Source organism: Agelaius tricolor, unplaced genomic scaffold, assembly GCF_023055355.1.
Source record: "Agelaius tricolor isolate 1412-34295 unplaced genomic scaffold, bAgeTri1.0.p SCAF_20, whole genome shotgun sequence".
In the NCBI taxonomy this organism is placed as follows: Eukaryota; Metazoa; Chordata; class Aves; order Passeriformes; family Icteridae; genus Agelaius; species Agelaius tricolor.
In genome coordinates this window covers 13,782,939-13,798,776 of record NW_027269280.1, presented here as the reverse complement: position 1 = coordinate 13,798,776, position 15,838 = coordinate 13,782,939, and the positions used below count along the sequence as shown (strand labels likewise).

At 59.0% G+C, this 15,838-nt stretch overlaps 1 protein-coding gene across 10 annotated transcripts; it reads right to left on the bottom strand.

The window, feature by feature from the left end:
* Positions 1-799: 799 nt before the first annotated feature.
* PRODH (proline dehydrogenase 1) lies at positions 800-15,324 on the bottom strand. Of its 10 annotated transcripts, none has more exons than XM_071445808.1 (14): positions 15,004-15,324; positions 14,267-14,454; positions 8,868-8,902; positions 8,412-8,468; positions 8,215-8,279; positions 7,750-7,866; positions 7,529-7,608; positions 7,181-7,262; positions 6,784-6,876; positions 6,545-6,691; positions 6,220-6,395; positions 6,042-6,140; positions 5,571-5,659; positions 800-1,329 (listed from the first exon to the last, which is right to left on the bottom strand). In XM_071445808.1, exons 1-14 carry the CDS (start codon positions 15,307-15,309, stop codon positions 1,115-1,117), a joined length of 1,749 nt encoding a protein of 582 aa, XP_071301909.1. In that variant the 5' UTR covers positions 15,310-15,324; the 3' UTR covers positions 800-1,114. The 10 variants fall into 10 exon arrangements, with proteins under 10 accessions (XP_071301909.1, XP_071301910.1, XP_071301911.1 ...); XM_071445805.1 differs by having other exon boundaries at positions 805-1,329; positions 8,412-8,561; positions 15,004-15,275; XM_071445806.1 differs by lacking the exon at positions 800-1,329 and adding an exon at positions 3,180-4,129 and having other exon boundaries at positions 8,412-8,561; positions 15,004-15,265.
* Between the last annotated feature and the right edge of the window lie 514 nt (positions 15,325-15,838).

Here is a 15,838-nt window from a genome sequence, read left to right as displayed (position 1 = left end):
GGAGCCAAGGACCCTGTACAGTGACAGAATGGCTTCAGAGCAGCCACTGGTTAACCCACTGTGAGGACACAGTTGGGAATCAGGGGGGACACCCTGGGCACCTGCATGAGTCCCACATTTCTACCAGGGTGGCGCAGTCAATAAACTGCTCAGCCTGACAGTGCAGCAGCACTGAATGGGCCAGGGCTTCCTTGGCCACCAACCTGTGCCAGCTGGATTTTCAGCTTAATGGTCACTTGCAAGAGAGCTCAAGGTTCTTTGAGCTCCCAGGACACCTGATAACAGTGTGGGGGAAATGTGGATGAGGACATTCTGGACATCTCCCTTAAGGTAGTGCAAATGCAGCTGGGCAGTTGCATGTGTCTCCTCAATACTGCTGGTTTGCATAGAACTGGGGAAGGTGTACAGACTGTGCATCTCCCAAAGAGCTGCCTCTGAGCACCACACACCCTCCTGTGGATGGGGAGCCTCCATCCCTGTAGGCATGAGCTGGGCAGCATCCTTCTGGAGAGGATCAGAGGGTTCTGAGCACCTTGGGATCTTTGCATCAAGCAGAGAGCAAAGGCATTTGGTGGCTTCTCTCCATCTTCAGTATTGGCAATACTGATGCATGTGAAGGCTTCTCTCCTGCTCAGACAGGTGACTCCCAATGGAAAGTCTCTGGTGGTCTTACCAGTGGGAATGTGACCATAGGGTAGCAGCCCCTCTCTCCCCTCCTATTTGCCCTGGCACATTCCACCTGTTTGGGAGTAGCACCAGGGAGTAGCATCCCTTGCCCATCTCCCCCTGCCTCCAAATCCCTGTCCCCCCTGCCCCATCCTGCTCACAGGTGCTGGAGTGAGTAGACCATAGGGGCACAAATTGCTTCTTCCTTGGGATGACTCAGGCTGAGCTCGGCATCCCTTTCTGCTGAGGAAAGAGGGATGAGGAGGTTCAGCTCCAAAGTTAGGCAGAACTCTGGGTTTGGTTGTGGTGCCCCCCCGGGCAGTTGTGTCCACCTTGAGCTGTAGCCTCACTCAGGCTGTTTCCACAGCTTCATCCCCCTGCACTGTGCTGAGCAGCCCTTGTGCTCTGCTGTCCCAGTCACAATGAGTCAGGGCAAGATCACGCTGCTTCACCTTCGCTGTGCTGGTGCTTTGTGCGAGGATATGTCAGCTTTTGTACGGTTTTTTGGCTTCCATAAACTTAACTTCTCTTTCTCTCGGCTAGCAGGCAATGCAGCTTGACTGCTCCGTTTCCACCCGTGTAACCCAGGGCAGGGCAGGGAGATAAGCTGTTCCCTCAGAAGATGCTGCCAGCTGGCATAAGAGGCTGGAGAAGCTGAGGATACTGTGGGGAAGAGGCAAGGGGAGGTTTCACATGCTCTGGGTTGGCTGGTGCTGCCGGGCCCTGGGCACTGCATATCCCACAGGTAGCACCCACCGCTCCCTCCTCTCCCACTGGTCCTGGCCAGGCTGTTGTCCATGCAGAGCTTGGCCCATGCTTTCCATCACAGCATTATTTGCAGTTCCCATTTCTAACCCTGCCAGGTGCCTGTCTCCTGTCTTTCTGTGTTTTGGAAAACATCCCAGAAGAAACTCCAGCACTATAATATTTCCAAACACAAAACTGAGTAAAAAGATGCTGTTCTGTCAGTGGTTCAAAAATCCCCATGGCCTCTTGGATGGGCAAGACTGCACAGCAGGGCAAGATGGGACCTACAATATGGGGTACCTGTCACCATCCTCACTGTGCCCAGGCTGTCAGGATGCTTTCTGCAAGGATATGGCTCTCTCCTCTTCCAACTCCCCACTGCTGCAGCAGCACAGGGTCCTCCACACACACACCGCCTTTCCATGCTTCCTCTTCTTCCAGGACGAGCAGAAAACAGAGCAGCAAAAGCTAAAACTGAGCAGGATGGGGAACGCCTGGGATATGGGAGTGTTGGTTGGGTCAGTGCACCCAGAAATAAAAGTGGCAGTTGCTATTTTTTGGCTGAGCATGGATACAGCTGTGCCAGGAGACAGTTAGGTGGGATATCAGGGAAAAGCTCTTCTCCCAGAGGGTGCTGGCACTGCCCAGGCTGCCCAGGGAATGGGCACAGCCCCGAGGCTGCCAGAGCTCCAGGAGCCTTTGGGCAGCACTGCCAGGGATGGACAGGGTGGGATTGTTGGGGGGTCTGGGCAGGGACAGAAGTTGGGCTTGCTGGATCCCTGGATCTGACAGGGCCAGGAACTGGATCCTTGTGGGTCCCTTCCAGCTGAGGACATTCTGTGAAAGGTTGTGGGGAACCGCGGATTTGGGGGTTTCAAGGGCATTCTGTGCCTTGGGTGTTCAGGAGGCAGCAGCTGCAGCCCTACACAGCCCCTGCAAAGAGGCGCGCACACCACTGCCCCAGGCTGCAGAGCTGTCCTGTCCTAGGAAGAGGGCTGGGGAGGGGATTATCTGCAAAAATGAGGGCCAAGAGGGATTTCTGCCCTCCTACACAGATGTCTGTGGGTCTTTGCAGAAGCTCACAGTGCTTCTGCATCAGCCAGCCCTGGGTGCAGCTGCAGCATCAGAGCTCAGCCCCCGGGGCACCAGGGCACTCTGTGCCACTGTCACAGCATCCTGCTTGCATAGGCTGGAAGGCAGTCCAGGGCCTAGAACATCTCTTGCACCAGTGCTGTTCTGGTCCCCTGCTCCAGGCAAAGTTCCCTGCTCCCCTCCAGGTTTATTTTTTAAGGCAGAAGAGTCTCAACTAGAGAAAAGGCAGGAGATTAACAGCTCTGGAAAGCTGAAACATCACCCCTTTAGTGTGGGTGGCTCACCAAGTATAGAGGCTGACCCCCGAAAAAAGGAGACACTGCCACAGCTCCAGGCAGGGAATCCCAGAGATGCCTGTGGTCCTGCAGAGCCTGAGAAAAACTGCCCCTAATTTGAGGCATGAAATCCTGCAGGGTCCATGTCCCCCAAAAGCAGGTCTCTCCCATGCTGTCACCCCCTCTTCTGCATGTACAGGGATGGCCCAGGGCTCCCAGCTCCCCCAAACCCATCAGAGGAACTCTACAGCTTCTCCAGTCCCTGTCCCAGGAAGTTTGGCCTCACTCCTTTCCCCAGGCTCTGGCTCAGGCCAAAGCAGGCAGCATTAACCCTCCTTTGAGACCACAGCAGTGCCTGGGCACATGTGGCTGCCCAAGAACAGAGAGAAAGAGAAGGGAGCAGGAACAGTTGTGATTTAATCATTTCCATTCTCTACAAATCCAGTGTACAGCAGAGACGAGCTGTGGTCCAGCTCCTGGTGCTCCCACTGCCATGGTCCACATTAGAACCAGGGACTGCGGGCAGGAATGGTACAGGGATGGGGCCAGCCCACTCCCCTCACCCCTCCTCCTCCATTGGATGTGTGCCTGAGGATGGACAACCCCAGGCAGCTTATCCTAGTGGGCTGGGGGAGAGCCTGGACCTCCCCAGCTCTGGGCAGTGCAAAGCCAGTGAGCAGGCAGGTAGCTGTCTGGGACAGGCAACAGGGGCTGATCCTGCCCCTTCACAGGTCTGGTGGAGGCAAAGCTCCAACCCTGGCAAAGGCTGGAGAAGCTTCTGGCTGAGGCCAGCTTGTCCCCAATCACTCAGCCCACCTGGACCCGAGCCCATGGGCACAAGGCAAGTGGATAAATCACCCTGTGCAATCCTGCCAGGGAAAAAAACACCGGGACAGTGTTCATCAAGGCACAGGGCAGGCTGGCAGGAGAGCCCCCAGCATCTCCCCAGGGACAGCTCAAGAGGCCGTGGGATGGCAGAGGGACATCCCTGGAGCAGTGCCAGCGGGGGCAATCCCAGAGGCCACCGAAGGTGTGAGTGGTTCAACAGCAACAAGGACACTTCTCTCCTGGGCAAAGGGGGCTGGGGGAGCTGCAGCAGAGCTGGGCTGGGGAATGGTGACAGTGGTTCAGGGCAAAGGTACAGGAACCCCAAGGCTGGGGCTGGGGTCAGGGGCTGAAGAGGTTTCCTGAGAGGAGGCGCCTCTTGACCTCTTTCCATAGCAGGTCCCGCTCGCGGTTCGCCCGCTGCATGAAGCCCCGGTTCTCCTGGGCCCGGCGGGACAGGTAGGGCAGCACCTCGTTCACCGGCCCGTAGGGCACGTACTTGTACACCGGGAAACCAGCCTGGCCTGAGGAGAGAGGCTGCGGCTCAGGGAATTGCCGAGAGAGAAAAAAAAATATGTGCAAAAAGGAAAAAAGAGTTAAAGAATCAGGAAAAAAGTGAAAAAATGGGAAAAGGGACAAGAAGAGAAGATACTTGAAACGGGGAAAAAGGGGGCAAGGGGGAAAAGAGGGGGGAAAGGGGAGGAAGGGACAGAAAGGGGGAGAAAAAAGTGGGAGAAGAAGGGGAAAAAAGGTCAAAGAAAAAGGGTGAGGATAAAAGGGGTGAAATAAAAACAGGGGGGAAAATAAAAAAAGGCGGGGGGGGGAAGAAAAAAAAGCCACTTGCCCTTGCCTGCCTGCCCTCCCATGCCCTGAAGGCTGTGCAGGAGGCTGTGGCTGGGCACTGGGAGGGGCTCCCAGCAGCGGCGGGGCGGGTGGGGGGGCAGCGGCGCATCTCTCCCGGCTCAGCACCGGGAGCTTGGGAAAGCGCCAGAGGGAGCGGGCCGAGGTCACCAGGAGCCCTGGGAATGTCGGCAGCCGGGGCTGGGCCAGCTCAAGGAGCGTTCAACCAGAAACATCAAGTTAACACATTTTTCCAGCATGACCGGACGAGGCTGCAGATGGGCGGCCAAGCCCTGCTTCCAAGAGAACTCCAGGACAGAGCAGCATCTGTGCTGGACAACTGCCCAGTTTGCCTCCTGCTGCTCTGCTGGCCTTGGGACTCTGTTCTGGACATTGGTGTGGGCAGGGGGATCAGTCCCTGACCTGGGCTGGGTACATGGACCCTTGTGTGTCCTTCTGCCCAGGCCCCTGGCAGTGCTGCTCTGCTGCCTGGGCTGGTGGCTGAGGACAAGGTCACACAAGGCTGGTGCCATCCTGCTAGCAGGGAGCCCAGGACTCGGTGTGCACCTCCCATGGAGCCAAGGGACACCCCCAGGCCAAGGAGGTACAGGAGAGGGTTTCTGTCTGCCAGGACCAGTCTCTGCCCCACGCTGAGACCCTAATCTCTGCTCAGACTCCAAAGTGGGAATGTCCCTGCCCAGCCACTACAGGCTCATGCAGCCTCAGAAGAGAGATGTCACTCTTCACTTGGAGCTTAGCCTCCTCATCTACATCTTCCCCAAACCCCCACCCAGGGGTCACAGCATTCCCCATGGCAAGACACTGTGCTCAGCCAGTGCTCTATGACAGGCCTTCCTTCCTTCCTTCCTTCCTTCCTTCCTTCCTTCCTTCCTTCCTTCCTTCCTTCCTTCCTTCCTTCCTTCCTTCCTTCCTTCCTTCCTTCCTTCCTTCCTTCCTTCCTTCCTTCCTTCCTTCCTTCCTTCCTTCCTTCCTTCCTTCCTTCCTTCCTTCCTTCCTTCCCTTCCCTTCCCTTCCCTTCCCTTCCTTCCTTCCCTTCCTGCAGCTGTTTAGGGGTCTCAGTGGGGCTGGAGCACCTCTGCCAAGCCCCCCAGTCCCATCACTCACCCAGGGGGAAGGTGATCTGGTCACACATGCCCAGCAGCTGACCAAAGCACACCTTCTTGTCCGAGGGATGGATCCCCAGCTCCATCATCCTGCAAAACAAGCCTCAGCATAGGGGGAGAGCAGACCCAGCAGTGTGTCCCACCAGAAGGCTGGGGATCATCTCCAAGTGGGACAGTGTGGCACTGACCACGTCCCAGATGGATGCTGGGATGTAGAGCTTGAGGGATTTGTTTTTACGACAGCCTCTGAATTGGTGATGGGACCAATTCTGCAGCCACTGGGGCCACTGTGCTGTACCTCAGCTCCAAGTCCCATCTAAAGCCCTGACCACCACGTGGGAGCCAGGATCCCCCCAGGTGAGCTCAGGGGGTACCTGACACACCACAGCACATCTACCTGCATCTCTGCTGGGCTCCCACATTCCTTGAGCCCCTTATCCCTGCCTCACCACGCTGCCTGCCCAGCACCCACCTGCGCAGGGTGAACTTCACGGTGTCCTCATTGTGAGTCGCCACCATCACGCTGGCTTTCCGCCTTTGCTTGATCTCCTCCAGGACATAGTCCAGGCACCTGTAAGGCAAGATGGGCCTCTGGTGAGGCCTCTTCCACTGGGGCAACAGGCAGCAGTGTGGCTGGGGCTGTCCCCTACCTGTGGTACATCTCGTTGGTCTTCTCATAGGTTGGGTTGATGGGATCCTCGTAGCCCATCTGAGCTGCCCTCTCCCTCTCCTGCTCCATGTAGGCACCACGCACCAGCTTGGAGCCGAAGTGCCAGCCCTCCCGGCGGGACAGCTCCACGTCCCCTGTCACGTTGTTGTAAGCCTCCTGCAACCCAGTGGAAGAGATGGCACAAGGTCATTACTCCAGTGCCACCCCTGACTGCCTCAGTAGCCGTGCCATTGCACTGCCATGGCTTCAGGAGATGAGGTCTCCACCCATGCGCTGGAGCAGCGCCTGGGACACGCTGGCCTCACCCTCAGGTAGCACTGGTAGGTGTTGTAGATGAGGGGCTGGCTCCTGTTGAAGCGACGCTGCGTCTCCACCGTGAGGCGGCTGATGGCCGGCTGGAAGTAGCTCTGCTCCGCGTCTACCATCAGCCTCACGCCCTTCTCCATGGCTCTCTGGGGGGTGAAGTACATGCAGGCTGGGTTCATAGGGCTGCCTGCTCCATGTGTCCCCCTCTGTGACTCCCCCAGCCCCAAGGCCCCCTCACCCTTGCGAGGACATCCATGCGTTGCAGCACCCTCTTCATCTGCAGTTCCTCGTCCTTGCTGAAGCGTGACAGCAGAGGCTCCAGCTGCCCAGTCTGAAACAAGAACAGATTTGTGGCACCCTGCCTGCACCCAGCTCTGCCCATGGGGGACACAAACACCACTGGAGGGAACCCATCCCTTGGACTAACTGCTGCCCCACCCCAGTCCCCCAGCCCCCACCAGCCAGCAGGGCATGACCGGGTGCCCACCCTGCCAGCCTGGCAGTTGCACACTGTGATCACAGCATGGCTAAGCTTTGCAGCCACCAGCACCTACTGGAAAGAGCGTGAGACCTTTGTCCTGCTCCCACAAAGCCTCTGTGGGATCACTCTGGGGGTAGCAAAGGTGGGTACCCACCTTCCTGTTGGGGATGAGCAGAGGCCTGGAGAGCTTGGTGCGGCTGTCAAACAGGCTGTTCCAGTCCAGCAGGTCCACAGTGCTGGGAGCAGAGAGCCAGGTCCTTGCTGGTGTCTTGCAAAGGCAGGGGGCTCTCTATCAGCTCCCAACCCCCACCAGCAGGAAGGACACATGACATGTCCCACCCTGTCCTGTCTTGTCACCTCCACCCAAACTTCCCCTATGTTCTATTGCTATGCTGAGCCACAGCAGGCCTTTGGAGACCTCCCCTTGCTGCTGGCCCAGGGACAGGGACAAAGTCCCCCAGTGTCCCTGTGCTGCAGCACCCCAGGCTCCCAGGCAGCTTACCCACTCGTGCTCAGGTTCTCGCCTGTGAACCACTGCTGACTCTCTGCCTTGCTTGCAATGCCGAGGTTAGCCAGTGCCTCCTGCCACCAAAAGAAGCATCAGGGGTCTGTCTGTTTGAGGTGTCACAGCTCAGGGCTGTTCTGGCACCTCTGTATCCATGGCCACCTGCAGCAGTGCATCCCTACAGCACAGCCTCCTCCCACAGGCCTCACCCGCCTCACCTGCAGCTTCTCCACCTGCAGCTTTGTGTCCAGCACTGCCCGCCCGGCCTGGCCCTCCTCTGCAGCCATTTGGTGGAAGAACCTCCGCCACTTCACTAGCACCTCTGAGAAACGCACCTGCGGGGACAGGGCTCCAGGTGAGACACCCAGGCTGGAGCCTCCTGTCCTGCCAGGACTTTGCAAGATCATACCCAGCCCGAGGCAGAGGCTGGCCCCAGAGCATCTGCCTCAGGGCAGTACAGACCCCACATATCCACCTTTAAAGTCCTAAGCTCTTTGTGTCTCCCCAAAAGTTGAGTCAGGGTCTCCAGGGATCTTGGGCTCTCAGGGGATAGGCTGTTGGTGCCCATTCCTCACTGCTTTTACTAGAGATGCCACCTGGCACCTGCCCCAGCAGAAGCATCATCAGCCTGCCCCAGGCCCTGGCTCTGCCCCACACCACTCTGCCACAGCTCTGGCACTCACCAGGAACTGGGGTCTGGCCAGCGCTGTCAGCTTGATGGCAGAGAACCCCTCCTCTGAGCTGCCACCTGGATGGAACCACAAGAACAGCGTCAACCTGACCGTCAGCCCTTGGGCAGGGAGATATGGTGGTGGTGGGACTGAGAGATCCTTGCAGTCCCCAGCACAGTGGGGCTGTCCAGGACACGTGGAGCACTCACTTGAGGCATCAATACAGCGGAGGAAAGTCTCCATGTGCTGGTCACACTTGGCCTCATCTGCATAGAAATAGGTGTGGGCCCCAGTGACTCCACCATGGTGATCCCCAAATCCCTGATGCACTCGGTATTGCTTCTCCCTTTTTTCTGCTCCTGGGGTGGGAGAGGATGGAGATGGGCCATGCCCCATCAAGCTCCTAAAGCCTCCCCAGGAGCTCCCAGTGTGGGTGAAGAGAGAGGGGCTCTGGCTTGGACCTCAGAAGAGCCCCCAGCACTGACATGGGACCTTGCTTGCTCTGTGCCTGAGCAGAGGCCGAGTCTTTGCTGAAGGGCAAGACTGGGCAAGGAACCATGTTGTTCTTCATCCAGCTCATTTTTTGAGGCCATGGTACCTGGGTCCTTCCCCCACAACACCAGGCCTCTCATGCCCGGACCTCCAGGCCATCTCCTGTCACTCACCTCCCATCTCCTTCTCGGCTGCAGAGGTGCGGGAGCTAAGAAGAGAAACAGGAAAGATGAGGGCCAGTTCAGCAACCCCCTGCAGCCCTATGCTGATGGACAGGACAGCTCTGAGGCTCCTGTGCTGCCATCCTGCTGCTGGCCCTGCTGTTCCCTTGCCATCCCATCACCAATGGGATCCAGTTGGCAGTTCAGATGCCCAAAACCCACCTGTGGAAGGGAACAGGGCTTTACCATCCATCCAGGGAAGACCTGGGAGCCCTGAGGCAGCACAGTGAGGATGGTCTGTCCCAGGGTTCAGAGCTGCTCTCCAAAAGCCCACACCATGGCAAAGATATGGTCAGTCTGGTGGTACTGGCATGCTCCATCTCCAACCTGCTCATGGTCCTCGCTGTGGTGACACCAAACCTCAACCCACTGCCTTCCCACCTTGATGGCACCAGCAGCCAGACCACAAAGCACAGAGCTCCTCCAGACCCTGAGCACACCAAGCCGAGGGTGCCTGCTGCCCCACACTCCTCTGTGCCATTGCTTTAGCCAACAACTCACAAACAACATCTCGTTTTCAACTCCAGCTGACCTCAGATGTCATTTTAAGCCCAAACTCTCTGCCATGGAGATAACAAGGCTCTGACAGCCTGGGGGATGATGGCCAAGTCACGACATCCTTCCTGAGCTTGAGTAGCTAAGCCTTCTTGCTGACACTCTAAACCCAGCTACAGACCCAGGGTATGACCTGGAACAGGGCCAGCTCCTGGAGAGCAGCCCTGGGTGGCAGCAGAGCCATCCCCTGCAGGAGGCCTCTGCTTTGGCATCCCTGTCCCCAAACTGGCTGTGCCCAATGGTGAAGAAGCACAGTTCAAGGGAAGGAGCAAAGCCACCCATCTGGAGCAAGCAGGCTGGCCAAGAGAGCAGAGAGGCACATGGCAGGGTCCCAGGACACGTTCTCCCATATGAAAACCCTGTGACAGGGATTAGGGGCTGCTGAAAGCATAACAACCAGAAACAAGCCATTCCCTCCGGCCCCCTGGAGCCAGGACCAGCCCCACCCCACTCAAAGTGCCACAAAGCCTGGCATGAGCCAGGGCAGGAGTAGCTGGAGCTCATAGGAAGCAGAAGGCACCATATCTAGCAAGCTCTGCTCCCTGATTTTACTCACCTGAGGGCAGGGAAAGCAGCTTTCTCTCCCCGAGTACAGAGGGTGGAGGAAAGGAAGGAGGAGAGATCATACACTCGGCAATGGGATTTGTCAACAAAGCCCTTGCTCGGTGTAAGCTCCCTTTGGAGCTGGTGGCATGGCACAGGGAACAGCTGCAGCTGAATACTGCTGTGACATGAGGGCACACATGGGTCCTGTGGACAGGGAACAGCTCTGAGCATACCCTGAACACCACATCCAAGGTACTGGGGACAAGTGGCTGGAGTGAAGGCACACAGCTCAAATAGCAAAAAGTGCCCATGGAGTTAGAGTGTTTTATGTTCCTGAAGATAAACACACCCTTCCCAGCAGCATTTCTGCTGCATGACTGCACCAGCTGTTCCTTCATCCTCTAGGGGGGCATTCAAAGCAGTGCCACAGTGTTTGCTTTGTTCTTCTGCATCAAGCAAAATAAAGGAAGATGCTTCCAGCTGAAGAAATAACTTTGTCCTGGATATCAGCCGCTCACTTTGCAATATTAATCTTGGCCAGAAAAGCCATTCCCTCACTCACCAAGTGCCACTGAACCCAGCTTATACTTGACCATCCCTTCTACCAACCCACAACAAGTCTCCCAGAGCAAGTCCCATCTCCAGGCACTGTCTAGATGTTCCTGGCAGGCTGTATCCAGATAGGAACAGCCTCAAGGTTCAGTTCAGTGCCTGGGAGCTCACACTTGCCTAAAGCAGGTTGTGAGGACTTACTGGATGGCTGGGAAGGGTAATCCAGCTGACACAGCAGATGGGGCTTTCAGGAAGTTTTGGATCAGGTTAAGTAAACCAGCTCAGGAGCAGCACAAAGGTCCTGCTGTCGGAAATAATCCCTTTGGCCCTGCAGGTTACCTGGAGGGTGCCAGCAGCACAGCATGTTTGCTTTGCTCATCAACAAATGGGTCTGGCAAAGGGGATGAGGGATCAGGGAGAAGCTGTCCTTGAATTACTACATCCAAGGAAAAGACTCATGGTTACATGAAGTCCATTTTGGAGCTATGTGTGGTGCTTAAAATCCCACAGGTAGGAATAAAGGAAAGCTCTTGGCAGAATAGACCTTCAACCTGCTCCATGCAGGAGTTGTCAGCACACAGCAGACCAGAACCACCACAGGCCTTGGAGAGCTTGAAGCCAAACAGAAGCAGCCCCATGATCCCAGGGAACATGCTGACAAAGCACAGGGCAGGGGTGGCAGCTGGGAATGAGCACTGGGAACAGGAGGAGAAGGGGAGGCAGCAGCTCTGGGAGCAGCATTGCCCAGGTTGGGGACAGTGATCCCACACTAGGGCAGGTGTCAGATATCCACACAAGGAATTTCTAGAGGAAGTCAAGTCCACACTCTGCATGGCAGAGCCTGAAGAGCATCTGACAATACTAGGGGCAGGATTGTCCCTCCCCTGTGTCAGCACAACCCCAACCCACGTGCAGTCTTGGGATGCCCGTGTGCCAGCAATGGCCCCAGGGCTGCCAGGAGGTTACAGCCACCTTCACTATGGGGAGGGCTCGCTGCTTCACCCACAGGTTACAGAAGCCCCTGCCCAGTGCTGCTTCTCCACCCCCCACCCAGGGCTGCAGCCATGCTGAAGCCCCCAAACCTCTGCTGCCTGGAGAACACTTATTTTCCAGCTGTGTCACCATGACCTGGCAGCAGCCTTCAGCACGTGGCTGAGGCCTCCTGGGACAAGCTGGCAGAGTCCTGGATGCCAGCCTGAGCAGGGCAGGCAGGGGCCTGCGGCAGGCAGGATAAGCCGGTTCTTGCCCACGTGTCATTGCTGTTCCCAGCCGGAAGGGCTGTGGAAGAGGTGCCACAGCCCATTCCTGGGGTGGAAAGGGCATTTCCCTGCCATTATGTTGGGCTTGCTCCAGAAGAACAACAGGAGATGGCACCAAGAGCCCAAAACACCCACTGATTGCTGTGGTTGGTAACTCTGCTTCCTGGCTGGCAGCAGCACAATCCCAAAGCATTCACCAAGGGGAAGGACACAGCTCCAGGGTCCAGCAGCCATGAACACAGGACTGGCCACCCCTCTCAACCATGTCCAGCCCAACTCAGCATCAGCCCTGACAGAAGCACTGAGAATTTGGGATTTTACCCCAAACAGAGCCAGGGAGGAGCCAGAGTGATGGTTGGCAAGGGACACCATTCAACATGACCCATCCAATCCCATCCTGGGCTTGGTCCCTGTTCAGAGAATTATAGAACATCCTGAGGTGGAAGGGATGAATGAGGACATCAAGTTCCACTCCTAGCTCTGCAGAGGACAACAATCCCACCCCGTGCCTGCTTGTCCAAACAGTCCTCGAGTGGCAGCCTTGGGACCATGACCACTCCCTGGAGATCCTGTTCAGTGCCCGACCATCCTCTGGGTGATGACCCTTTTCCTGATATCCAGGCAAATCCCACTGGGTCTTGGGCAGGGATGCCTTGGGAAGTCTCTTGAATATGAATGGCCCACACAGCACAGGCAGAACTCACCTAGCCAGGAGTACCACACGTGCAAACCCCAAATCTGCAGTGGGGGGGAGCAGCACAGCCCAGCCAGCTCACAAACCACTGGCACTCATCAGCAAGAGGGATACAGCTGCAGGCAGAGCCTGTCTGAAAGTCTTCTATGGTGTCCCACAGGAAAGCCCTTGGCTGAGGCACAGCCAGGCATGGAGGGCAGCAGTGACAGCCTGGCAGCACCAGTGCTGCTGGCCCAGCCCCACGGGAATGCTGAACACTGCCCGGACCACGGCTGTGTGTCCAGGGGAGAAACACCTAACCTTCAAAAACAGTCACATACCTTCAAAACAGCCACCCTCCTGCCTGGCAGCAGCAGGGTGTTTTGAAGCTTTTATAGAAAAAAACCAAAGTTTCCAGCCCACTCTGGGAGGCTGCAGCCCTGCCTCCCCCGGCACAGCTCTCGTGCCCGCACTGCCCTCACCAGTGTCTGCTCCCATCAGACCCTTCACTCCTGGGGAGGAATGGCAGCGGCAGCAGCGGCAGCGAGGGGCAACGCCACCCGCCACGCACATGGGGATCCCCGATAAGCGGTTCCCGGGTGTGGACCAGAGATAAGGCGCCCAGCGGCAGCACCTGCCTGACTCACATCCTGCTCGCAAACCATCCTAAAAAGCCGTTCCCGCTGTGTTTTTGACACCACGTGACAAGCATATGACAGCCGGACGGTGTCCTCAGCTGCCAGCAGCGACTGCCGCCGGGCAGCCTTGCCCGGGGGACGGCGCATCCTCAGCCAGTGTCCTCCGGAAGGGCCACCCTTGTTGTGGGTGGGGGAATACCGCCCACCCCCGTGACCGTGGGGTGCCGGCCAGCGGCCCATCGATCCGGAGAGCGCAGCTGACCGGAACTGGAGCCCGAATAATGGAAAGTTACCGGCAGCTTTGGGCTGGTGCCAGCTCTTGGCAAAGGGCGAGAGGCAGTGAAGGCTGCCTGGGACCGGGGAACAGTGCGGGAAGGGGGGCACCACCCCAGCTTGAGAGGGATGGAAATAGTGAAGGATGGAAATCATGAAACCATGGAATTGTTAAGATTGCAAAAGAGCTCCAAGATCATTGCTTCCACCAAAATGTGTGAGGCAACATTTGTATGGTGAGGAATAGCGGAGGCAGGAATGGGGGGCAGCATCCCGATGCGGGGGGAGGGAGAAGGGGGACTTCAGGCGTGACAGTAACGCTGTGTGTTGTCTGTCTGTGTGCAGAGGGGTGTGGGGCAGACACAGCGCCCAGGGGGTTAGGGAAAATAGGACGTGGCTGGCAGAGGGAAGATGGAATAGGAGGGGGTGGGGAGGGGGTGTTAGCATCCCATAGGAGATGGAAAATAGAGGTGGGAACCCCCTCAGGGTGTGCAGGAGGGTTCGCGGTGTACAGCACCGCTGGAGACGGGTGCACTCCGGTGTGTGGAAGGGAATAGATGGGGACAGAGAGGGTGCAGCAGACAGGGGGGGCAGCACCCGGTATGTGCAGAGGGGCGGGGGAAGCGATACAGCCCAGTGGGGGCTCAGCACTCCAGTGTGCGGGGCATTGTCCCCCCGTGTCCTGGGCACTGCCATCCCTGTGTGCGGGGCACTGTCCCCCCCGTGCTGAGTGGGCGGTGCCACGGGGGGCGAGGCCGTGGCGCACGGCTCCGCAGCCAATGGGAGCGAGGGGCTGGGCAGGCGCAGCCAATGGCAGCGCGGCCAGGGCCCGCCCCACCCCAGCTCCGCACTCACCGCCCGTCGCCCAGGTCCTCCTCCACGCTGTAATCCAGCACGGCGCCCACGCCGAAGGCCTGGTTCCGCCGGAGCAGCGGCTTGATGGCCTCCTGGTCCTCCCCGGCCACGAATTGCCCGTAGAACGTCATCTTCATCAGCCGCTCGAACAGCGTCTGCCCCAGCACTCGCTGGCACAACTGCAGCAGCTGCGGGACAGCGGCGGCTCAGCACCCGTCCCGCATGGGCACTCCCGTAGGAAAAGTCCCCACGACCCAGGACTGGCATTCCCCAAAACGGGCACCCGCTGGCCCGGGTCCGAGAGCTCTCCAACACCCGCACATTCAGACCGAGGGTCCTCCCGGAAAGGGAATGACACGTGCCGAAATGCGCACCCCTAGGGTGAGAGCCCCCCAGCCCAGCACCGGCATCCCTCAGAGTGAGAGTATCCCTGGCACGCACCAACATCCTGCAAAACAGGCACTCTCCCGGAGCGAAAGATCCCCCCCATTTGGAGCCACCCCTGGAGAACCTCCATCCCGCACCGACACGTCCGGAAGGGGCACTGCCCATCCTGGGACTCGCAGTCCCAAAATGGAGCTTCCCGGAGCAAGAACCCCCTCCAGAAGGAGGTTGACACCTCCCGGAGCGGGCGCCCCTGAGCGAGAGCCCCGCCGGTGCAGAGCCGATGATCCCCCGAACGGGGACAAGCCCCGTCCCGGAGCAGCCCCCCAAGCCAGACCCCTTCCTCCACCCACCTGCTGGTTGTGCTGCACCAGCGGCTCCACGGCGCACAGCCCCAGCACCAGCAGGCCCCGCAGCAGCTCCGCGTTGCTCTTGCTGCGGAACGCCTCGCGCGGGTCCCCGAAATCCACGGCGGGCGGCGGCGGGCCCCGCTCCGCGCCCCGCGGGGGAGGGGGCGGCCCCGGCCGGGGTCCCGCGCCCGCCGCCGCCGGGGAGAACCCGCGGGGGGCGGCGGCGGCGGGCGCGGAGCGAGGGCGGCTCGGGGGATCGCACCGGCGAACGGCGGCGCGGAGCACCCGTGCTGCGCTCGGGAGAGCCATGGGCACGGCGGGGCCGCCGCCCGACGCCGCCTTAAGTACGGCCCGCGCGGGACCGCCCCCGGGCCCCCAGCACCGCGGCCCCGCTCCGCCCCGCCTTTGGCCGCGCTCTGCTGCCACCGGAACCGGCCCCGCGCCCCAGCACTGCCCCGGCACCGACACCGACACGGGCACCCGGGACGGCGACCGGGACTGCCGCTGATTCTGGGATCGGCACCGGGCCCGGCAGCGGGACTGGGAATGGGACTGGCACTGACACCGAGACAGGCATCAGCACCGCCAAGGGGATGGGAACTGGGATCGGGATCGGCGCTGGGGCTGGAACTGATCCCGGGACTGGCACCGACACGAGGACAGGGACCGGTAGCGGAACTGGTCCCGGGACTGGCACCGACACGAGGACAGGGACCGGTAGCGGAACTCGGCACCGGTACCGAGACCGGCACTGAAACCGAAACCGGAAGCAGCACCAGGACTCGGACCTGGACAGGAATCGCGACCCGCACCGGCACCGAGATTGGCACTGGAACTG